Genomic DNA, 24,318 nt, shown 5'->3' with positions numbered 1-24,318 from the left:
AGTCCTGAAGTAGTTTTCTAACTATGGAAGAAGATCCTGTGGGATTTATTCTGGAAGCAAATCTTCAGTTCACATTCTGTTTTCACTCAACCTAAGTATGAAGCAATTAGTCTGGACTGAAAGAAGCTCAGATATCCAGGGAGGAAAAGAACAAGCTGTCCAGATCCATCAGTGAACCCAATTCACTTTGTGTGGAAACTGCAGGCTCAAGTCACAGCTTGAAAACAATCTCATGTCATTTGTGCAGCAAAGTAGTAGGACATTAAATGTTCCTCCACCAACTGGAGATGACCAAGATGGTCATGAACCAAGACCTCCAAACAAGGAGGGACAAGCTTTCTCTGCTCCTTGGGTCTGCATGTGGCCGGCAGGCCAGGAGATGTCCCCTGTTCCAATGGAGCTACAGCCCCAGTCCATGAGTTAAGACAAAGTAGACCTCCGCAGGCCATAACAAACCCTCCTCTACCTGGGTCAACACCCAGCTTTCCTTAAACAGGTGACAGAAACAGGTGTCCAGCACTCCCAGACACGGAGCATCTTAGGAAATGGGTATAGTTAATGCAAACTTTATTTATAAAAGACTCTTAAATTAGTTGTCTCATGCCATGCATTCATACAGAATACAGTGTCCCTTCAGGGCTACAGGAGAAGAGCTCACAACTCAGAAGGAACTATTAAAAGAGTTTCTAATGGCTGAAAGCTAGGAAAAAATTAGGACAATTTTACAAATGAGCCAACAAAACAAAAAAGATATGGAGCCTAGTCTGCGCTGAGGGAGCAGCTGTTTCGAAGTCTGTACACTAACCTAACCAGCCAGTCTTCTAGAAGCAGCACCGACGGACGGGAGAAACAGCCTGTGCAGACGTGTACACTACTGCTCTTTCCCATCTGCTGTCTGATGCATACAACCAGTCTGTGGACAGGAGGCCTGCAGTGGCCGCTTCACACTACAGGATTTCTAGATTAGTAAACTAAAGCTGCAGAGTGCTTGCTGAGGGATGGGCAGCTTCATTTACGACTGCTCTTTATTCTCTCCAGTCTCTTTTTCAAGTCGTCGATGTTAGTTGTGGAGGAGGAGGAGGTCAGGGTTCCTGCAGAGTGGGTCTGGTTGGAATCCAGGTCTGAGTGCTGGTGCTGCTCGCGGGACTCCCGCAGCTGTGAGAGCTTGCTGTGGAGCATGTCTGTGGAAGAGGCAACTGGAGGAATTGCTGGTTTGGAGAGCAAAGAGGTCAGTGGAGGCCGGTCATCTTGCTATTGAGAGAAGACAGAGAGACACCACCTCAGTTCAGGGGAAGCAGTCAAGATGCAACTCTGCCCCAGTGTATACAAGGTCAAGCTACTTTGCTGTGGGCCAGCCTGTCCCTGACCTGCTCTCCATCCCCATAGAAAGAAAGGAGCAGTACCTTTGTGTTGTCAAGACCACACCGTTGTCGGAGAATTTTTAGCCTTTCCAGGTAGACGGACGGTCCCACTTCTTCTCCATTTGTGTTCCCTATAGAGGACACTGTGCTTGTGGGGGTGGGCACACATGTGACCTCCATCTGAGGGGAGATGCCTAGAGAGAAAAATGAAGGGAGCACATGTGGATATCCACACATCCCAACTTCTAGACTGCAATGGCCAATCTGCTACTAAAGACAACCACTAATTTCTAGGGCTCAGTGGCACAGCATATGTTTAGCATACACAAGTCCCTAGCAACAACCAAACAAATTTTAAGGTCCTGAATGTCTTCAACTCTACTTGAAAACTAAAAAATCCACAAGGACTACCTGGGATTAGTGATACAGGCTGGTCTCAAATATACAACCTAAACTTTGTTAGGACTTCAAGAATTGATACAAAAGGGCTGTGCCGAAACCTTGGTTATGTGAAGGATTGCATACCAAATGACAGGGCTGACATGGGCAATTTGAAATCCCTAAGATACTTCTAAGCATATGATGAGTACCCAACTAAAAAATGAGCATTATGTTTGGGTTGGATGACACAATAGAGGAAGATTTTTCAAATCTATAGAGACCAACAAGGAGCTCAGAGGATAGGTACTACCCACTGAGATTCTTTGAGAAGAACAATTCATCTCAGTTCCTACAATTCTAACAGGGAACAGTCATAAAATGCAACATTTAAAAGACCTAATTTAGCTGGGGCGGTGGTGGCACACACCTTACTCAGGAGGCAGAGGCAGGTGGATCTCTGTGAGTTCGAGGCCAGCCTGGTCTACAGAGTGAGTTCCAGGACAGGCTCCAAAACTACATGGAGAAGCCCTGTCTAGAAAAACCAAACCAAACCAAACCAAACCAAACCAAACCAAACCAAACCAAACCAAAGCAAAGCAAACCAAAGCAAACCAAAAACAACAAAACCAACCAACCAACCAACCCCCAACATACATGGCTGGGGAGATGGCTCAGTGGATAAAGTGCTTGACATGTAAGTATGAAGACTGGAGTCTGAATCACCAGAACTCAAATAAATGCTGGTGGCACAGTGCCCACTTGAAACTCAACACGCAGGTGGTAGAGATAGGAGATTCCTGGAGCAAGCTGGCTAGATAGAATAGCTGAATAGTTGAGCTCCAAGTTCAAGTAAGAGGCCTTGATTCAATTTATAGAATGGAAAACAATGAGCGGCAGAAGACATTCAACATCACTCCTGGGATTCCACAAGCTCCTGCACCAGAACATACGCCCACACACATATAGACAGGCATATACATGCAAACTAACAGAAAAACACAAACAAATCTAACCTGGGGATGGGATATGGCTTACTGCTAGAGACAAGAGTGCTTGTCTCAGAGAAATGGCTCAGCCATTAAGAGCACTGACTACTCTCCTAGAGGGCCCAAGTTTGGATCCCAGCATCCACCCACATGGCAGCTCACAAATGTAACTCCAGTTCCAGAGTATTTGATGCCTGTCCTTTTCTGGCCTCCGAGGGCACTGCACCCATGTGGGTGCACAGACATACAGATAAAACAGCAATATACAAAATAAAAATCAATCTCTAACAAAGAATTGCTTGTGTCACATTCATATGGTGCCTAGCACCATAAAAGCAGAGCAAACTGGCAAAAACTTGCAGAAAATGTGCTGCTTAGGATACAAGTATCACCCAAATGTTGAACATCACCAGAAAAACCTTTAGAAACAGGAAAAGGAGGCCTTCTTGTGGCCAGGCAAACCACTGGTCTACCGTTACCTGATGTTCTGTTTGCCACCCCTGCAGAAGGACTTCAAACCAGTTGGAGAGTGGTAATGCATGGTGTCAAACCCACTGGCTGGGAAAGCAGTGTCACTGAGAGCTTGAGCAAGGCAGATGCAGAGACAACCTAAACTACACACAGTGCACACTTTTGACAGGCACCACACTCTAGAATGACATATATGGGAAGCTTCACTGAACTTTGAAAAAGCAAACATAGGCATCTTTTCACAATTTTGTAGCTGCGTCTGTCTTTTGCAGCTTCGACTGTCTGTGGTTTAAAGCTGTGATCAATATTTTTTTTTTTTAAACTAAAACCTCTTGTCTTCCTTTTGTCTCTAGATTCTGTAAGTGGTAATTTTCAGAGTGGTCTTTTTGGGACAGTAATATTTCAGCCTGAATTTAGGATATGCATTCATTCTAACCATCCCTAAAATAACTGCAGAATACCAACTTTGTTCTAGACAACAAAAGAGATAAAAACCTTCTCAAGGAGATCTTTTCTTTCTTTGCTTCTTTCTGATAGCTCTCATGTAACTCAGGATGGCCTCTATGTAGCCAAGGATGACCATTAACTTCTGATCCTCCTGGATTATAGGCATGCATTACCATGTCCAGTTAATGGGTGCTGAAGACTGAACCCAATTCTTTGTGCATGCTAGGCAAGCACTCTAGAAACTGAACTACATCTTCAGTATCTCCCCTGTGGATTTTAAATATTAGCTGAGAGGGAAAGACACCAAACAAATAACAGATACTATATCATATATGTTAGTATATAGACACTATATCATATATCATAGTGAAGCTTTCCACATATTTCACTCTAGAGTTTGGTGCCTATCAAAAGTGTGCACTGCAAACGATAAAAGGGCTGAGAAAGAAATCAGAGAAACATCACCCTTTATAATAGCCACAAATAATATAAATACCTTGGGGTAACACTAACTAAACAAGCGAAGGACCTGTATGACAAGAACTTTAAGTCTCTGAAGAAAGAAACTGAAGAAGCTATCAGAAAATGGAAAGATCTCCCATGCTCATAGATAGGTAGGATCAACATAGTAAAAATGGCAATCTTACCAAAAGCAATCTACATATTCAATGCAATCCCCAACAAAATCCCAACAAAACTCTTCACAGACCTGGAAAGAACAATACTCAACTTCATATGGAAAAACAAAAGACCCAGGATAGCTAAAAGAATCCTGTATAATAAAGCAACCTCTGGAGGCATCACCATCCCTGACCTCAAGCTCTACTATAGAACTATAGTAATAAAAACAGCATGGTATTGGCATAAAAACCGACATACAGACCAATGGAATCGAACTGAAGACCCTGACATTAATCTGCACACATATGAACAACTGATTTTTGACAAAGAAGCCAAAACTATACAATAGAAAAAAGAAAGTATCTTCAACAAACGGTGCTGGCATAACTGGATGTCAACATGTAAAAGATTACAAATAGGTCTATATCTGTCACCATGCACAAAACTCAAGTCCAAGTGGATCAAAGACCTCAACATAAATCCAGTCACACTGAACTTGATAGAAGAGAAAGTAGGAAGTACTCTTGAATGCATTGGCACAGGAGACCACTTCCTAAATATAACACCAGTAGCACAGACACTGAGAGCAACAGTTAATAAATGGGACCTCTTGAAACTGAGAAGCTTTTGTAGGGCAAAAGACACAGTCAATAAGACAAAAAGACAGCCTACAGAATGGGAAAAGATCTTCACCAACCCCACATCTGAGAGAGAGCTGATTTCCAAAGTATATAAAGAACTCAAGAAACTAGATATCAAAATACTAAACAATCCAATCAAAAAATGGGCTATAGAGTTAAACAGAGAATTCTCAAAAGAAGAATCTCATATGGCTGAAAGATGTTTAAGGAAATGCTTAGTCATCAGAGAAATGCAAATTAAAACGACTCTGAGATACCACCTTATACCTGTCAGAATGGCTATGATCAAAAACACTGAAGACAGCTTATGTTGGAGAGGATGTGGAGCAAGGGGAACACTCCTCCACGACCAACCCTACCAGTCTTGGGCATATACCCAAGGAATGCTCAATCATACCACAACGACACATGCTTAACTATGTTCATAGCAGCATTATTTGTAATAGCCAGAACCTGGAAACAACCGAGATGCCCATCAACTGAAAAATGGATAAAAAAAATGTGGCACATATACACAATGGAGTATTACTCAGCAGAGAAAAACAATGACATCATGAAATTTGCAGGAAAATGGATGGAACTAGAAAATATCATCCTGAGTGAGGTAACCCAGACTCAGAAGAACAAACATGGTATGTACTCACTCATAAGTGAATACTAGATATAAAGCAAAGGACAATCAGACTGCAAGCCACAGATCCAGGGAGGCTACCTAGCAGGGGGGACCCTAGGATGACTGTGGCTTATAGTAAGTTTTGGTTTTACTCAATCCCTGGGCAAGCTTTAGTGAAACATTTCACTATTAGGGTAAGGATTTGTACCGTATCAAACTGATGAAAGAAAATGCTGGTCATACTTTCAGGAGGAGAGGCTAAAATCTTTTTAGACTATGGATTAGCCTATAGAAAAATGTCTGCCATAAATCAAACAGTGAAGGAGAAAATGAATAGGAATCTCATTTACACAACTTAAGTAAAACATAGCTCACTGAACAGATGAAGATAGGTCTCTTCTATATCCCAGAATCTAATCAATATTTATATGTACAATTCGGTTATCATTTGGCTTAAAAGGGCTTATTGGGAAATGTTATCATTTTTACTATTTTCTACAGAGAAAATACTTTACTGTTTAAAATAACCCTGGACTTTTAAATTATAACCTGTTCTTGTTTTTTGGTTTTGTTTTCTTAAAGGGAGGGAGAGGAAAATGCTGCGTCTCCCACCACATACAAAGCACTGTCACATGGCTCCTGCCACTCCTGCGCTTTCCTTAGCAGGCCTCCGTCCACATCTGGCAGAGGTACTGTCTGACTGAGACAGATGCAGCAGTCCAAGTTTCTGTGAGGTTAATTCAAAGCAGTAGCTAGCGTTCCTGACATCCAGTGAGGAAATGACAGCTAAGGAGTTTGGTGCAGACCAGGCTTCTGTATACTAAACACCAAGAGATGAAGCAGGAAGCCAACCACAGCAGTCAGGCAGTAGGACAAACACTTCTTAACTACTTTAAATGGCAACAGTGCTGAGTATGTGAGCGATCCACAAAGGAGTTCATGAGGTAAGAACAGTCAACAGGAGAACACAAAACACTCATCATTGCATACAGTGTGCTAAAATCACAAGCATATTTGGAATAATAAAAGTGAGCCAGATACAGTGGCATGCACCTGTAATTCCAGCTATTTGAGAAGCTGAGGCAGGATGATTCCTTGGAACCTAAGATTGGAAGTTTGAGACCAGCCTGAGTGACACAGTGAGAATCATTAAAAAATAATAAAAAAATTTAAAAAGTGGGGGTTAATGAAGAACATTGACAAAGCTAAACAAAATTGTACAGTACTGGTACAGAGGATATGTGTACCTCAATGAATAAAACTAAGAGTCCAAAAATAAACAGACAGCTCCATGGACTATTAGTTTTCCACAAGGGACCACTTAAAGCCACAGTGAAGTTCAGTAAAATTTAAAAGTTTTGTACACAGAAAGTCTATCAAGAAAGTGAAAAAGAAGGGGCTGGCGATTACCAAGAGTGCTTGCTCAGTAATCATGAGGACCTGAGTGAAAGTGGAGGCAGGGAAACACCTTCGGGCATTAGTTACAGGAATTCTCCAGGGAGCTGTCCAGTCCAAGCGTCTCAGAGCCCAGGCTTAGAGCTGTAATGCTGCCACTGCCAAGGGCTAAGGGCCCCATCCCTGAAGCCTGTGTGAAGGCCATCATAAGAGGCTGCCACTTCCTGCTACTTCACTGCTACCAGAGCTGCTGGAGCGTGAGAGAGGAAGAGACCAAATGTCCTCCTCTGGCCTCATGCTGACCTCATGTCCTCCAGCTTGCAGGATTCTTACCCACTGATCCATCCTGCCAGCTTCTTTCTTTTTCCCATTCTCTCCCTTGCTTCCCACCTCTTCTGGTTTTGTTAGGGATCCTCTTGCCCAGCCTCCTAGTGCTGTAATTACAGGCATTTGCTACCGTGCCTGGCTTCCAGGAGTTTCTATGTTTGTCCCTCCTCATGGCTTTGTTCAGTCTGGATCCTTCCTTTTATCTACAATAAACCTTTTTCTCAACCATTTAAAAAAAAAAAGTGTGCACTGTGTGTAGTTTAGGTTGTCTCTGCATCTGTCCTCGCTCAAGCTCTCAGTGACACCGCTTTCCCAGCCAGTTGGGTTTGAGCACCCAGGAGCAGAGCAGGAAGACCTTTGTGAGTCAGAAGTCTAATTTGATCTACATATTGGGTTTCGGGTGGGAGGCTGCTATTTGGGAGGGTGAAGAATAGGCTCACAAGTTTTCAGCAAATCACTGAGATCACAGTATATAACCAAGATCTAAGCTGGGCGGTGGTGGCGCACGCCTTTAATCCCAGCACTAGGGAGGCCTAGCCAGGCGGATCTCTGTGAGTTCGAGGCCAGCCTGGTCTACAAAGTGAGTTCCAGGAAAGGCACAAAGCTACACAGAGAAACCCTGTCTCAGAAAAAAAACAAAAAAACAAAAACAAAACACAAGATCTGCACAAGAGCAAGGAATTGGCCAACGGGCTCTCTTAGAAGCAACAGCACCATATATATAAAGACTAGTGCATATATCAGTGGTAGAGTGTATGTGTAGCGTGCACGGCCCTGGCTTCAATCCCCACATAAAAACAGCAGAATGACAAAGCCAGTGCTAAGGCCCTATGGCATGCCTATGCGTCATGTCCATGTTTCAGAAACAGGGAGGGGGTTGGCGGGCTGGAGAGTGGTAGATGAGGTGCCAGAAGTAGCAGAGATCAGACAACGCAGGACATCGGGAGGTTTTTTTCCTTCTGGACTACATCTGGCAACTCCTGATGCCCTGTGTGGAAAAGAGCACAAAAAGATGGAGGCGGAAGTGGGAGAACACCAGGAGGGCGTCTGCTGCAGCGCAGCTAAGAGAGAATACTGTTTCCCACCAAGGAATCAGAGTGGAAGGTAAGAAGAGGTGTGAGTGGACCCTGCATGTGGTTTGCAAGAGAGCCTAAGAGTTTCCTGGCAGAGGGAAGTGCAGACTAAAAGCTTTAGTTTTCACCAAACTAGATAAAGAAAGCATGAACAAGAATGCCAATGGCGTAGTGGCTTGCAACTACTTTAGCCTATTTCTGGAAGGAGAACAGGAACCACACCTGTCGAAGAGGGAATGCGGCCTTTGCCTTCTCTCTCCATCTCAATCACCCGAAGGCCTCTCTCAACGTAACTCTGAAAGAACTGTGAGGAGTTTTTCAGGAATGGTTCAATGTCAGCATCTGAATATTTCTTCTTATATTCATATAACTCTGCTAAGCCCTGGTGAAAAAGAAAAAGGAAGAGGTGGGGATAGATATAAGTTAGTGTTCCTTTTCCACAAAGCAGACCACCACCTATTTCCTTTAACTCCATCCACACCCCCTCTTTTCTCCTCACTTTCTCCATCCATCCCTTCTGTTTTTTTGCAGACAAGGTCTTGGCTCAGAAATTCCTATGTAGATCAGATTGGCCTCAAACTTACAGCAATCCCTCTGCCTCAGCCTCTTGAGTATAGAGATTACAGCTGTGTACCACAACATCTGCCTTTTTGTTTATTTTTGCTTTTTTGAGTCCTACTATGTAGTTCAGGCTAGTCTCAAACTTGCAATTGCCTATCTCAGTCTTTCAAGTGCTACGTACAGCACCCAGTCTCAGGCTTAACCCTTTCATTCTCACCTCTTTAGTGTTCTCTTTAGATCCAATCTTCTTAAAAATCTCAGCTAAGAAATCATTTACTTTGGCCTTTGATGATTTTTCATCCTAATAAATTGAAAACCACAAAGAACTGGTTAGAACTGAATTATTGGAACCAGATGAGAGGATGGATACTAACAGAAAATATTTCAGAATATGGGCCTTACTGGTGTGGTTCTACTGGTACAGAAAGCCCAGAGCTGCAAAGTTTACAGCAGCAACACTAGTATTGTGGTTATGAGTGTGTCCAGTCTGAGGGTTTCACCTCAACTTTGAGGACAAGCTGGTCCATTCCTCCCGGTTATGCAGAGCTCATAGTGGACTTACCTAGTGATACAGAAGGCTTTCTTGGAGATCAAAAAGCATGTGTTCACTACTCCAGTGTTTTGAAATTTTTAGGTAAAAATGGTTATAGCAGCAAACCAAGAGACTGATCACTCCAACCCCTAATATTTCCCCTTGGGAATCAGGATACTCACTATCCGAGAAGCTCCCTTTTCTGTTTCCTTCTCAGACTTGCTCCCAGTCTGGTCCATACTGTGCTTCATCATCCGACACAGGTGCGCCTCCAGCTCAGACTCATTCTTATTGTCAATCATTGTAAGGTGGTCTAGGATCTGAGGGAGACAAGCATATTCAAATGCTAGCAATCACCCTTCCAGGCAATTCACCCCGAGACCAAGTGCTGTTCTCACCCACCTTAGGTCCTTTTAGTTTGCATAATGTATGCAGAAGGGTCTTTAGAGTCCTTATAGGAAATTCACTTTTGCACTGCTTCAGTTTCTCTTTGGGAAAGACCTTCATGAAAATGTGGATGTCCAGAAGAATTCTGTCTAGGTTAATGCTGTTGATGGTGTCAGGCAATAGTCGAACCATTCTCCATAGACACTATAAAAATAAGAAACAAGGGCTGGAGAGATGGCTCAGAAGTTACAAGCACTAGCTGCTCTTCCAGAAAACCCAGGTTCCAATTCCTAGCACCCACATGACAGCTCACAACTGTCTGTAACTCCAGTTCTAGTGGATCCAATACTTCACAGAAATATATGCAGGCAAAAACACCAATGTACATAAAATAAAAATAAATAAACCATTAAAAAAAAAGAAACAAAAGGAATGACTGAAAAATGAGGATAATTTATCACCATTTTCCCAATTCAAGGTTCTTTTCCTTATATGTGTGTTATCTATGTGTATACTTATTTATTACATGTGTGTATGTATGTGGTGACCAGAGTTGGACATAGGGTATTTATGTCTATTACTTTCTATTATGAGACAGTCTCTCATTAACCTGGACCTTGATAATTCAGCTAGGCTGGCTGGCTAGCTAGCAAGTCCCAGGCATCCTCCTCACCCAGCTTTTTGTATGTGCTGGGGACAAGGACATTTTAAACATTGAAAAAAATAAGTTTAAATTCTGTCTTGGGTTTCCTTAGTACCTGAGAACAGAATTGTTAAGACTGCTTAACCAAATCTAATCTAAAGAAGCAAAATCCTACACCACTTGAGTACCAGAAGTATGTTACACTTACAATCATTTGGAGAATTCTATGAAAGACTCAACATACATACCTCTTATAGGTCAATATATACTTCTCCTTCAAAATAAAATACGCGCCGGGCGGTGGTGGCGCACGCCTTTAATCCCAGCACTCGGGAGGCAGAGCCAGGTGGATCTCTGTGAGTTCGAGGCCAGCCTGGGCTACCAAGTGAGTTCCAGGAAAGGCGCAAAGCTACACAGAGAAACCCTGTCTCGAAAAATCAAAAAAAAAAAAAAAAAAAAAAAAAAAAAAAAAAAAAAAAATAAAATACGCTTAATCAAACTTCTTGCCTTCTAGTTTCTAGAAGAAGGCTGGCCATGAACGTACTATGTCCCTGAGCCTGGCCCTTATGTTTCACTCTCTAAGTGTTGAGATTACAGGTGTGAAGCACTGTGATGGCTTGCTCTTCTTGTTGTCTGTAATGATTTTTAGGGGAATCCAGAGTTAGGGGTGCATGCCTTTAATCCCAGCACTAGGAGGCAGAGGTAGGTGGATCAGTGTGAGTTCAAGGAACACACATGGTAGCTGGGATTAAAGGCATGCACTACCTTCTGTGGTCACAGCGTTCCACCACAGCAATATAACCCTAACTAAGACAGGGCTGATCCACAACTTGCTTTATAGACCAGGCTGGCCTCAAACTCAGAGATGTGCCCGCCTCTGTCTCTCAAGTGCTGAGATTAAAGGCGAACAACACCATACCTGGCTGAAAAATTACAATTGTTACCATGCCTGGCTTACCAACTGTATTTTTCAGAAGTACCTTAGCTGACTTCAGTCAATGTCTTAATTCGAATTTCTTTCCCAGCTGGGCATGGTGGCGCACACCTTTAATCCTAGCATTCTGGAAGCAGAGGCAGGTGGATCTCTGTGAGTTCGAGGCCAGTCTGATCTATAGGAGGAGTTTCAGGACAGCCAGGGCTACACAGAGAAACCCTGTCTTGAGAAAAAAAACAAAACAAAACACAAAAAAAAGAAAGGATATCTTTGAAAGACAAGAAATGAAATTATAGCCGGGCGGTGGTGGCGCACGCCTTTAATCCCAGCACTCGGGAGGCAGAGCCAGGCGGATCTCTGTGAGTTCGAGGCCAGCCTGGACTACCAAGTGAGTCCCAGGAGAGGCGCAAAGCTACACAGAGAAACCCTGTCTCGAAAAACCAAAAAAAAAAAAAAGAAATGAAATTATTTCGACTTTACCTTCATAACAAGTTCTGAGAATTTGGGAGAAGTAGCTGTTGCTAGTAGGCTGTCCTGAAGTAAAACAAGCAGGGCACTGGAAAAACAAATAGCATTAATAAATCTTAAGTCTTCATGCATGCACCCACACACCCACGCACCCCACCCCACCTCCTTCTCTAGCCCCAGACAGGGTTTCTAAGAGACAACTGTAATGCTAGGATGATAACTAGTACATTTGACTATCCTACTCTAAAAAAGCCAGATACTGTTACTAGGTTTAGACTGAAATGCACTTGATCCATTGAGAAGAAAGTAATAAATCATCTTATTATGCAAACTTAAAAGTTACAATTGACTTTGATCCTCTTACCTCCACCTGAGTGGAATGCTAGGATTACAGCATTGTGCCGCTATGCTGGGTTTTAGCAAGTGCTGCGGAGCAAACCCAGGCCTTTTTGCATGCTAGGCAAGCACTACCAACTGAGCCACACCCCCAACCCTGACTTCCTGATTTCTACGTGTAGACAAATGAGAGGCTATCCTAAGCTTTACTGATGAGGATATAAATATACCTGAGGATATTGGTTTGGTCTGATTTCTCCAAAACCTTCACCACCAAGAGGTTCACAGAACGAATCACCTGTTGTCCTTCCTCAAGATCTTCAATCCGAGAATCCAGCATTAACGTGATCAGGCCATGCATCAAGTCTTTCAGTACTCCAGTGGAGGCCTCCCGGGCCAGGCTCTCTATCTGAAATAGCTATCCAGTCCTAACTGTGTTAGGGAGGTTAAAACTCAATATATGGGACAAAGAAAGAAAACATAGTTGGTATATTCTAGTCAATATTCAGATATATATACATATACATATATATGTATGTATATATATAAATATATATTGACATAGGCCTTACTGTGTGGCCCAGCTGGCCAATACTTCAGACTTTAAATCCCAAGTGCTAGGATTATATGTTTGTACGAACACACCTGGCACAATTACACTGGATTTTTAAAACCCCAGAATGTCAAAAAAAAAAAAAAAAAAGAACTACTGTCACATTTCAGTATTAGTATTTATGATGCACAATCATCTATGAACAACTAAACAGGGCCTGCCTTGCCTGTAAAAGAAACTGGCAGGAAGCAGAACACTAGGAAGCAACCAAGCCTTTTACTTTACATCCTAACTGTGGGGAATGGCAAAGCCTTCTCTGTGTCAGACACAGAGGGAAATGGCAAGTCTTCCTTAGGGGTGCAGGCATGGGTGTTGATAATGTGTACAGAAAAGTCCTCCACAGCTCCCCCTCAACCATGTGCACAGCCCTGAAGACTACTTCCCTATAGAGACTATTCCTACAGAGATTAACTAAATGTGTCTCCTTTATCCAGCCATGTATCAAACTCCTGTCTCCTTGTTTATCAGTATGCAACAACCCCACCTCTCTGTTCAATTCTATACAATAAATATGTTGAGCTTCTGGGGTGCTGAGGTTAACCCATCCAAAAGTCCAGACCACTGGATCCCAGCTTTTCTATGCTTATATTTCTGTCTTTTCTTCATTCCTCCTCTACTCCAGCTGTGCTGCATGAGGTACTTAACAATTAAGTAACATTCAATGCAAAAAGTGAACAACTGGCTATGTGATTCATAGATAACTCTATCAAGTAACACAGGTCCCACATGAACATCAGCACCGACTCTGGCTTGAGAACCTGGGTGGATTGATAGAGCTAAGAGAAACTCCACTTCTGCAGAAATGTCTTACCGAAATCATGTTGCCAATGATACAGCTATACAACTTGATGATTTCATCCTTGTCCAACTTCTCATCTGCCATATGTGTGCTGTAGATGAGTCTCAGCTGCATGAAGGTTGCGATCAGAAACTGATCAATGTGGCCAGACATAGCTTCCGCTTTGTCTTCCTGCCTCAGGACCTCATCAATCTGATAACAAAAATTCCAAGCTGTAGTTTCCAAGCTTTATGAGTGGCAGAAAGACATTATAAGACACCATTCTACAGGAAAGTTTATTAGCAAAGCACTTACTTCACTTAACATTATAAATAACTAGTCCTTACGAATTCAACTATTCATATATATTATTGAGCAACTTAGTAATAAGTGAATTAGGCAGAGACTCTATTCTAAGAGGCTTACTGTCTAGTTCAGGGACTAATCCCTAATGCTTAAATGTTTAATTTATTAAAAGGAATTTTTTTGTACTTTTTAGACAGCCTTAATATTAAACCTTCCATTAAAAAAAAATCAAGAGTAGTGGCACATATCTGTAATAAGACTTTGAAGGGTGAAGAAGCTACTTCATAACTGTAATTTTATTACTGTTATATATTGTAATGTAAGTATCTGATATGCAACCACGGTGGGAGCTTCAACCCACAGGCTGAGAATTGCTGCAAAGAAAGCCAGCATAAAAACTTATGCATTTACAAAAATGTTCAATCATTCCTTTACTGATGCCTTTCCAATGCTTCTAGTTTAGTCATTTATCTACTGTATAAACAAATTAAAATCGTTGTGTATATATCTTTATGTGCTTGCATTTTTATTTCTGGGAGACAGAAGATTGTCATGTCTTAGAGGAAACGTACTGGTATTTTTTTGCATTTGGTGGAGACTGAACTGAGGGCCTTATATATGCTAAGCATGCACTATATCAATGAACTACACACTTTCAGCCCGTATAGTACTTTAAAAATGCACTAATGTGCCAGGAAGTGGTGGCGCACGCCTTTAATCCCTTGGGAGGCAGAGCCAGGCAGATCTCTGTGAATTCAAGGCCAGCCTGGTCTACAAAGTGAGTTCTAGGACAGGCACCAAAACTACAGAGAAACCCTGTCTCAAAAAACAAAAAAACAAAACAAAACAAACAAACAAACAAACACAAAACCCAAAAAAAGAAAGAAAGAAAAAGAAAAAAATGCACTAATGCACCTGGCATGGTGGCACTTGCCTTTAATACCAGTACGCAAAGGCACAGGTATTCAGATCTCTGAGTTCAAGACTACCTGGTCCACATGGCTAGTTTCATAACATCCAGAGACCCTGTCTCAAATAAAACAAAACAAATAAAAATGCAATAATAGGCCGGGCGGTGGTAGCGCACGCCTTTAATCCCAGCACTTGGGAGGCAGAGCCAGGCGGATCTCTGTGAGTTCGAGGCCAGCCTGGGCTACCAAGTGAGCTCCAGGAAAGGCGCAAAGCTACACAGAGAAACCCTGTCTCGAAAAACCAAAAAAAAAAAAAAAAAAAAAAAAAAAAAAAAAAAAAAAAAAAAAATGCAATAATAACCCATGTCTCAATTTTTGCTTTGGTTTTGTCTTATGAGACAGGGCTTCTCTGTGTAACAGCCCTGATTGTCCTAGAAGTCCCTCTGTAGACTAGGCTGGCCTCGAACTCAGAGATCTGTGCCTGTCTCTGCCTCCCAATTGTACACCACCACAACTGATCCTCAATTTTATCTTTGTTTTTTTCTTTTTCTTTTTCTTTTCTTGTTGTTGTTGTTTTTTTTGAGACAGGGTCTCTTTACATGGCTGTTCTAGAACTCACTATATAGACCAGGCTGGCCTCTAGCTAAAATAAATCTACCTACCTCTATCTCCTGAGTGCTGGGATTAACGGTGTGTACTACTATACCTGTTTTTTTTTCCATCCCTTTTGATGAGACAGTCTCTTATAGCCCAGGCTGGTTACAAATTTGCCAAATAGCCAAGAATAATCTTGGACTTCTGACCCTCCTGCCTCCACCTACTGAATGCTGGGATTACAGGCATATAAGCCATGGTCTGTTCTTATGCTTATGCAGAACAGAAGAGAGATCTGTCTCCCGTCCATTATGCTGAATCTTTAGCATTCTCATTACAAAGTTGATGGATTAGATCACTGTTCTCAAAGGAGCTATTTGGCAGGAGAATTACTCTCACCAGTTGTCCTCTGACTTCCACACATGGGCTACAACTGTCTCTCAGCTTCTCAAATTTTAGTGTTCCAATTTGGATTAGAAATACATGTAATTGGCTGGGCAGTGGTGGCGCACACCTTTAATCCCAGCACTTGGGAGACAGATCTCTGTGAGTTTGAGTCCAGCCTGGTCTACAGCTCGAGATCCAGGACAGATACTAAAACTACACAGAGAAACCCTGTCTCGAAAAACCAAAAAAAAAAAAAAAAAAAAAAAAAAAAAAAAAAAAAAAAAAAACAAAAAAACAAAACAAAACAAACTTAACAATACTTAATTTATGTACTAGATAACTGACATCTAATTTTGAATCATATAAACAGCATATTCCTTACTGTCATTCACTAATACTTTATACATACTGTTGGACTATGCAGAATTCTTTTATTTTGCTATATATTTGTAGCTCCTTTCTCTAATTTATTTATTTATTGTCAAGACAGGATTTCTCTGTATAGTCTTGGTGGTCCTGGGATTTGCTCTATAGCCCAGGCTGTCCTCAAACTCACATATCGGCCTGCCTCTGCCTGCCAAGTGCTGGGATTATAGACGTGCGTCACCACTGCTAAGCTCCCCCAGCTCCCTTCTCTATTTTAAGAAATGTGACTCCCATTTTCTTTGTATTTTTTATCTAACCAGTCTGTATATAACCACATCTCCTATTTCTGCCTCCAGCCCTTCTCCAAAACATCCTTTTTCTGGTTTGGCTATGACTCCTCACTCTGAATGCTACTTCTCAATTCCTTCACTTTGCTTGAGGTCCTAACACTTAACGGGCTGGCCCCTTGCATAGACCTCCTCTTCACTATTCTTGGGAACTGATGCTCAACTATGTGTCAATGTTCTTTTATGGACACTTTCCTCATAATCCACCAGGCTTTTACCTCTTTACTCTGAGCTAACATGGCTCTCCACTCACATCCACTGTCACCAAACCAACTAAAACCTAGTTCTTCCCTATCTATACCTTTAAAACTGAACTGTTAGGTGAAGAAAATGATTTAAAAAAAAAAAAAAAAGGCTCAGAATTAAGAGCACTGGCTACTCTTCCAGAAGGCCTGGCTTTGATTCCCAGCACCCATATGGTAGCTTATAACTGACTATAACTCCAGTTCCAGGGAATCTGATGCAAATGATGATTAAGTGGCCCCCGTGTCCTTTAAAAATAATAATAATAAAAAAAATACTAAACACTGACTGTATGTTCAGTACTGTGACTCCACTAGTGTGTAATCCAGTAGATACTTTTATTTTTTTCTGATTGGCTTCCTTCCTGGCTTCCTTCCTGGCTTCCTTCCTGGCTTCCTTCCTGGCTTCCTGGCTTCCTGGCTTGCTGGCTTGCTTGCTTGCTTGCTTGCTTGCTTGCTTGCTTGCTTGCTTGCTTGCTTCCTTCCTTCCTTCCTTCCTTCCTTCCTTCCTTCCTTCCTTCCTTCCTTCCTTCCTTCCTTCTCTCTCTCTCTCTCTCTCTCTCTCTCTCTCTCTCTCTCTCTCTCTCTCTCTCTCTCTCAATTGTAACCATTTTTAAGTTCACAATTCAGTGACATGAATTACATTCAAGATATTAATTACACTCATGATATTAATTAATTTGTGGTATTCATTGATTACACTCGCAGTATTCATTCAATAACTATATTTATGATATTCATTAATAACATTAATTACAATCATTAATGTATTGGGTTTATTAATTCATGATATTATGTCCTGATGCTACTGTCTGTTTGTGGGGCTTTTCTATCACACAAAACAGAGATTCTGTACTTAGGAAATCATTGCTCTATATTCATTCCTTTCTTCTCTGTCTTGAGATAATATCTAATCTTTTTGTCTCTATGAATTTGTATATTCTATAGATTTCATGTAATATAATTCTATAGTATTTGTCCTTTTTTTAAAATGTAAAAACATTTTATGTACAACTGCAGGGGAGATAATACATGGATAGCTTGAACATAAAAAAAGGTTATAATTCAAAAGTCCAGGATTATTTGAAACTGGGAAATATTTTCTCTGTAGAAAATAGTAAAAACACAACCCAGTATTCTTACAAGTCTCTTTGTCCATCAGTGGAATTGCTATTATGGGAAGGTTCCCATTACCTGTGTCAGAGCTTGGATACTTGTGCTGATGTCACCACTGGCTACTTGGGAGATAATGAAATTGATAGTGGATGCTGTATTACTGTGCATGTCATCAAAATGTGGAGAGACAGACCGGATCCTAGACAGCAGATCAAAGGAAAAATTCAATCTGTATTATAAGACATTTCAATGAGTGGGGATTATGTAATTTCCTACAAGTTCCAGGTTTTAATAAAGATGTTACTATCAGTCAGTTATTAATCAATTCTAGGAAGTCTTAACTGCATACTTCCACCGTGGGCTCTTTTCAGGTATGTATGTATTCTAATGATCATGAGCTGTTTATATTTAAATGAAGAGGATGAACTTACTTAGGTTCAGGAATAAGGACAGGTTCAAAAATGTCATCAAGTTTGTGCTGGACGAGTTCTGGCATTTCACACCGGACTGTACCATTGTCATTCTCAATCTCATCTAAGTCCAGCTGGAATTCTCGGCGGACCATCTGCTGCGCTGCTTCAGGATGCCCACTCATGCTTCGAGCTTGGCTAAAGGAAGCAAAAAGAGGCTCCTGAACTAAGAGGGATTTCTTAACATAAGGATACTATTAGCACCACTAGCTGCCTCAAAGCTTCAAGACAGATGTTCAACTTCTGGTTTCAGCCCCTCTGAAGGATTTAAGTTCTTGAGTGTAAGAAAGTACCTGCAGTAACAACATTGGTTCAGGACTTTCCCAGGAGAGCAGGGAACTTTAATTTGCGCTTACCTTGCTGGCTGAGTGTATTGTCTCTAATTTGCTAAAACTAACAAACCGTGTACTTCTATTTCACTTGGAAAAGAAAATACTTATACAGACTCAAAATCCACTAGCATGAGCCAAAGTATCAATAATAATGCAGACTGGGTGTTCCCTACCCTCTCCAAGAAATTAACCAGTGTTTAAGTTCTAATCATAGGTATCTTATGCAGTTTTTAGTATATTGTATGCTCTGAAAGATAGCCATTACTTTTGAAAAAGAAAGTCACTCTTAATAGGACAGGGTCAGTATTATACAGTTGTGCAAAATTTCCAATTTCAAACTGGTTAAAAATATACTTGCAGCACAGCCCAAAATAGCACTGTCTTGTTTAGAAGGTAGTATTTGTTTCTTTTCTTTTCTGGAGCTGAGGACCAAACTCAGGGCCTTGTGCTTGCTAGGCAAGCGCTCTACCACTGAGCGAAATTCCTAACCCAGAAGAAGGTAGTATTTTGAGTCCCTTAAGCCAACTGTGGGATGCATGCATCTTATTTAGCCTTATTTCAAGGACCTGGGCCAGGCATGGTGGCACACACCTTTAATCCCAGTACTCTGGGAAGTAGAGGAAGGTGGATCAATGTGAGTTCAAGGCTAGCTTGGTCTACAAAGTGAGCTCCAAGACAGTCAGGACTACATAGAGAGACCCTGTTTCAAAAAACCAAAATAACAACAACAACAAAACAAAAACAAAGACCAGGAATGTGAGCACAACCAAATATAAAGAAGACTTTCATGGGAGGCCTGATATTTATGGCCACCTTCTGCTGTCCTGTTGTAAAAGCTAGTCACTCTGCAGAGGGGATGAATCCATGTCAGAAGTTAGAAAGATATAAGAGCCCTGCTAATGAGCAATTAGCAGGCAGTACTTACATCCTATAAGTGCGATACATAATTCTGTCCACGGAAAAGCAGTGAAAGAAGGCACAAGACCATTTAGAAGTGGTTTTGAGACAAAGACAAAGACAATGAAGAATGAAAGATTAAACATTTGATTATAAGACATTAACTCAGACACTGTCATGCATGACAATGACAGAAACTCAGGATTATGTTACGGGACAAGCTCTGAGCACACAAAGCTAAGTCCATAGAGCAGACAACTATCTAGATTCACATACTTAAGTTTGGAGGACATGTCTTCAGCTGGTCCCTTGCGTAGCATGTTGGCATTGGAGTTTATATTCTGTGTGCGCTGAGGTTTCTCTTCAGCCTGTTTCACTGGCACAGAAGAGGGTCTCTTTGCTGACCGCTTTATCCTCTCCTCAAGCATGCTCATGTCCTTCTCCGAAAGCTGTAAAATTCAAACTATTAGCACACCCACTTACTAAAATACAAGTCCTAATTGGAGGATTCCAGAATTATTTATTGCAGGCCCAGTATGGGGGAACAAGCTTTTAATACCAGCACTGGGAGGCAGAGGGAGGCGGGTCTGAGTTTGAGGCCAGTCTAGTCTACAAAGTTAGTTCCAGGACAGTCAAAGCTATTTTTCACAGAGAAACCCTGTCTTGAAAACAACAACAACAACAACATAAAATAGGTTGGTTTTGCTTGTTTTATTGGGGGGAGGGGCTTGTTTTGTTTTTCAAGACAGTTCTCTGTGTAGACTTAGCTGTCCTGGGACTTGCTCTGTAGACAGGGCTGTCCTCGAACTCACAGAGATCCACCTGCCTCTGCTTGCCAAATGCTGAGATTAAAGGTGTGGGCCACCACCACTCATCTCCCTTCTCTAATTTTAAGAAATGTGACTCCCATTTTCTTTGTATTTTTTTTCTTTGTATTTTTTTATCTAACCAGTCTGTATATAACCACATCTCCTATTTCTGCCTCCAGCCCTTCTCCAAAACATCCTTTTTCTAGTTTGGCTATGACTCCTCACTGAATGTTACTTCTCAATTTCTTCATTTTGCTTGAGGTCCTAACACTTAACAGGCTGGCCCCTTGCATAGACCTCCTCTTCACTATTCTTGGGAACTGATGCTCAACTATGTGTCAATGTTCTTTTATGGACACACAGAATCACATATAAAATTGAACATAGTGGCACACACTAGTAATTCTAGCACTCAGGATGTAGGGGCAGAATCAGAAGTTCAAGGTTTTAGGCTAGGCAAGGTGGCTCATGCCTTTAATAATAGCACTGGTGAGTAGAAGGTGGGGAAACAGGACGATCTCTGTGAGTTCTAGGCCAGCCTGGTCAAAATATTGAGCTCAAGACTACCACACAGAAAGATCCTGTCTCTAAATAAATAAAAATGTTCATGGTATTCATTGTCTACATTGTGAGTTTGAGCCTGAGATACATTGTGTCTATGGCAAGACTTCACATTTGGTCATTTGTTAAACTTCTACCTGCTTTATGTCCTTCACTGGTCATAGTATTTAATTAGCTAATGCAAACACAATGATTTAAGTACAATGTATAAAAACGGTACTACTAGAGCATCACCAGAGTAAAAAGAACTGAGGTTAAGCCACAATAATGACTGGCTCAAAGGAAGCAAGGGGTCAAGACGCAGAACTCATGTGCCTGGAAAAGCAGCAAATGGCTGAAGATTGAGACTTTTGAACCCTTATCCAACCTTGTTTCCAAGAGTGGACTTGTTAACTAAAAACAAAGTGCATTAAAAAACAAAAAACAAAAACAAACAAACAAAACAACACAGAGCAGATTGCCATATGGAATTCAAAATCCAGGCTAGCTCAGATTTCTTGATTCAAAAATAGCTCTCATATCTTAAGCAAACTCCTGTAAATTTAAAAAAATAAATAAATAAATAAAACCAGAAAAAAATGATTTTCAGTTAAGCCCAGAAGAAATATCCAACGTCAAATGAAAGTACCCAAAACATATACCTGGATTCTAGGATGTCTTGAGAGGCTAGGTTTACAACTAATGAAACTCAGGTAGAGTTGAGATGGCAGGAAACCCAACAACTAAGAAGTTTTGGGATACTTTTCAAGCACACTGACAAGGCATATAAACATCACTCACATTTCCAATCAGTTTGAACACCTGATCTCCATGTACGTTGTACACTGTAACGATGGTGTTGAGGGCAGCGTTCCGAACAGCATTGTCTCGGTCTCCTATGTGAATAGCTATCTCCTTTAAGGCTTTTCCTGGGGTTGGCTGACACACATTCATACCATAGGACTCAACTAGGCAACCTAGCTCTTCTAGGCACTCTATTGAGGAAGAAAGACTATATTAATGAGACCCAAAAATGTTTGGTATAGAGGCTTCTAAAATTTTTTGGCATACATGAAGTGCTAAAATCTTATTCTGGCCCTTCTTAGATTTTTCTTTCTTTTACACTGTCATATACCAATGAAACAATGATGTTCTAAGTGTTCATGACAGGGTATGTCTGTGAGTCAGATGGCCCCTGTGCACTTGGTTTTGTCACCAGGGTGGTACTGAGTGGTGCCTGTATCACCTGATACTATGGCTCCACCAGTGTGCAACTCATCACTCTCACAGTTTGAATAAGAAAGTTGAATTAACTACACAGATACTGAAGAAATTCCATTGCGCATTTATAAATGACTGTTGAGAATCACTTATGCAAAGACTTGCACCTTCACTTTAATTTTGGGGGCTAGAGACATACAGCTCAGTGTAGGGCACTTGTCTAGCATGTCTGAGGCTCTGAACTCAGCCCTCAGCAACTCTAGAAAGATAGCTGGATAGACAGAGATGCTTTGCTTCACCTGCTCTCTGCTTCGAGTTTTTGGATTTGGTCCCTTCCATGATGAAGGGGAACATCTTGCTGGCTGGGTAGACAAGGCACATCCGGTTCAGGATGGCACGAACATCTTTACGAATGACATCCTTTGGTTCTCCAACCTGGTCAATAAGAAATGATAAAGACCTTTTCTGAGTGAGATGGTTATTTCATATATTACTGTATTTTGAAAGGATCTTGAGGGTGAGTTGAAAGGAGGTACCATCATACTATAAACGAGAAAATAAAGGTATAAAAACTGAAGTTAGCTCAGAACTCAAGTTAACTTCCTAGGATGAGAACACATTACCTTGAGGATGAGATAGGGGATAAAGGAAGATGCTTCGTTCTCAGTAAGATGATACTCTTCCTCACTCAGCAGGGTAAAGAGCAATTTTAAATATTCCAGTGCTTTCATTAGGACGCTTGTATTGGTGTCGAAAAACCGGAGGGTAAGCCATTTTAAGATAAGATCCAGGCAACCAATGACACCTTCTTTTTCACTTTCCAAGTGCTTAAAAGTAAAAACCCCACAGGTTAAGACTGTATGCAAATTTAAATTCTATTAGGCCCATATATTTTTTTTAATTTAAATAACATTTTTTTCATTTATTTTACATACCAACCACATTGTCCCACTCCTCTTCCCAACTCCCTCCCCTCCCCATCCACTCCTTCTTTGTCTCCATTCACAAACAGGCAGTAGGCTCATAGTTCTTAAGTTGTACTGGTGCCCAAAAAGAAAATCTGAAGATTTTTAGACCTTCAATAGGGTCTACCAAATACACTATCACTTATTCTATCAAATGAGATAGCTCTTCAGAGAACATGGTGTATTCTATTTCTTTCTCAAGGCATTCAAACTTGATCAGTTCACAATACTCCATATTTTCATACTCCCAAGACAGATATAAATATATATATATTTGAAGACTTACATCAACCATGACAGCCAGGGCTTTATTGTGATGCTGAAAGTCTGAGTGAAACATTTCATCTTGTAACCATTTAGCCACACAGCTAGACATTTGAGTCTTCAGCTGTTCAATGTATTCATCACGTGGGGTAGTAAAATTCCACTTTAGCACCTGAGGGAAAAAACAGGAAGGCAGTGAGGGTAAACCTTCAACTGAAACAAGGTTCAGAGAGTCACCTGGGACAGCTGACGGAACCAACCTAATGTGATTTTTTTTTTTTTTTGAGACAGGGTCTTGCCCTTTAGTACTGACTGACCTGGCACTGAATATGGAGAGTAGGCTGGCCTTTAATTCACAGTAATCTTCCTGTCTTAGACTGCTAAGGTCCTGGCATGCTACTTTTTTTTTTTTTTTTTTAATTTCCTTTTCTTTTACTCTTTATTTTTGTGTATGGGTGTTTTGATCATATGTATATGTCTGTACACAATATTCATGCCTGGTGCCTCTGGAGGTCAGAAGAGGGCACTGGATTCCTTGGAGCTGGAGTTACAGACAATTGTGAGTGGCCATGTGGGTGCTGGGAATTGAATCCCAGTCCTCTGGATAAGCAGCCAGTCAGTCATCTCTCCAGCTCCTTGTTGCTTACGTTTTGGAGACTGTGTGTTGCTCTTTAGACCAGGTTGGCCTCAAAGTAGAGTTCCTGATGCTTTAAGGCTTCCAAATACTGGGTTATAAGCATGTATCATCCTGCTTGGCTCTAAATACTTTTTAGTTAAATAAGATTCATTTGTAATTAAATATGAATACAAAATACAGCCCAAGGTGTGATGCTTCTGGAAGCTTAATGATCCTGGAAATCTTACAAGAAAACAATTTTGAGCAAGTCTTAATATTAAAAAAAAAATGTTGCTGAGCATTGTTTGCTTGTTTTTTAATTCCATCACTAGGAAAGCAGTGGCCAGCCTGGTCTGGTCTATTTTAG

At 41.2% G+C, this 24,318-nt stretch overlaps 1 protein-coding gene and 1 non-coding gene across 6 annotated transcripts in view; both read right to left on the bottom strand.

Moving 5' to 3' along the window:
• Nucleotides 1–550: 550 nt before the first annotated feature.
• Nucleotides 551–24,318, bottom strand: part of Ckap5 (cytoskeleton associated protein 5) — a 112,254-nt gene continuing 88,486 nt past the window's right edge. For all 5 annotated transcript variants that reach the window (XM_006984349.4, XM_076569980.1, XM_076569982.1 and 2 more), the window contains exons 29-44: nt 23,358–23,507; nt 22,730–22,933; nt 22,406–22,541; nt 21,687–21,880; nt 19,813–19,985; nt 18,269–18,445; nt 17,916–18,036; nt 13,602–13,781; nt 12,408–12,595; nt 11,854–11,929; nt 9,812–10,000; nt 9,592–9,729; nt 9,095–9,178; nt 8,539–8,698; nt 1,404–1,555; nt 551–1,251 (exon numbers count right to left, since the gene is read on the bottom strand). In XM_006984349.4, the coding sequence (XP_006984411.1) occupies nt 1,009–1,251; nt 1,404–1,555; nt 8,539–8,698; nt 9,095–9,178; nt 9,592–9,729; nt 9,812–10,000; nt 11,854–11,929; nt 12,408–12,595; nt 13,602–13,781; nt 17,916–18,036; nt 18,269–18,445; nt 19,813–19,985; nt 21,687–21,880; nt 22,406–22,541; nt 22,730–22,933; nt 23,358–23,507 (2,565 nt within the window). In that variant the 3' untranslated portion in view covers nt 551–1,008. The remainder of the gene's footprint in view (nt 1,252–1,403; nt 1,556–8,538; nt 8,699–9,094; nt 9,179–9,591; nt 9,730–9,811; nt 10,001–11,853; nt 11,930–12,407; nt 12,596–13,601; nt 13,782–17,915; nt 18,037–18,268; nt 18,446–19,812; nt 19,986–21,686; nt 21,881–22,405; nt 22,542–22,729; nt 22,934–23,357; nt 23,508–24,318) is intronic.
• On the bottom strand, nt 22,064–22,174 carry LOC121829241 (small nucleolar RNA SNORD67). The gene has a single exon (XR_006072023.1). It is a non-coding gene; the product is annotated as a small nucleolar RNA SNORD67 (small nucleolar RNA).

This window comes from Peromyscus maniculatus, chromosome 4 (assembly GCF_049852395.1).
Source record: "Peromyscus maniculatus bairdii isolate BWxNUB_F1_BW_parent chromosome 4, HU_Pman_BW_mat_3.1, whole genome shotgun sequence".
Lineage (NCBI taxonomy): Eukaryota > Metazoa > Chordata > Mammalia > Rodentia > Cricetidae > Peromyscus > Peromyscus maniculatus.
The sequence above is the reverse complement of the archived record's forward strand: the minus strand, read 5'-3'. Positions and strand labels throughout refer to the sequence as shown.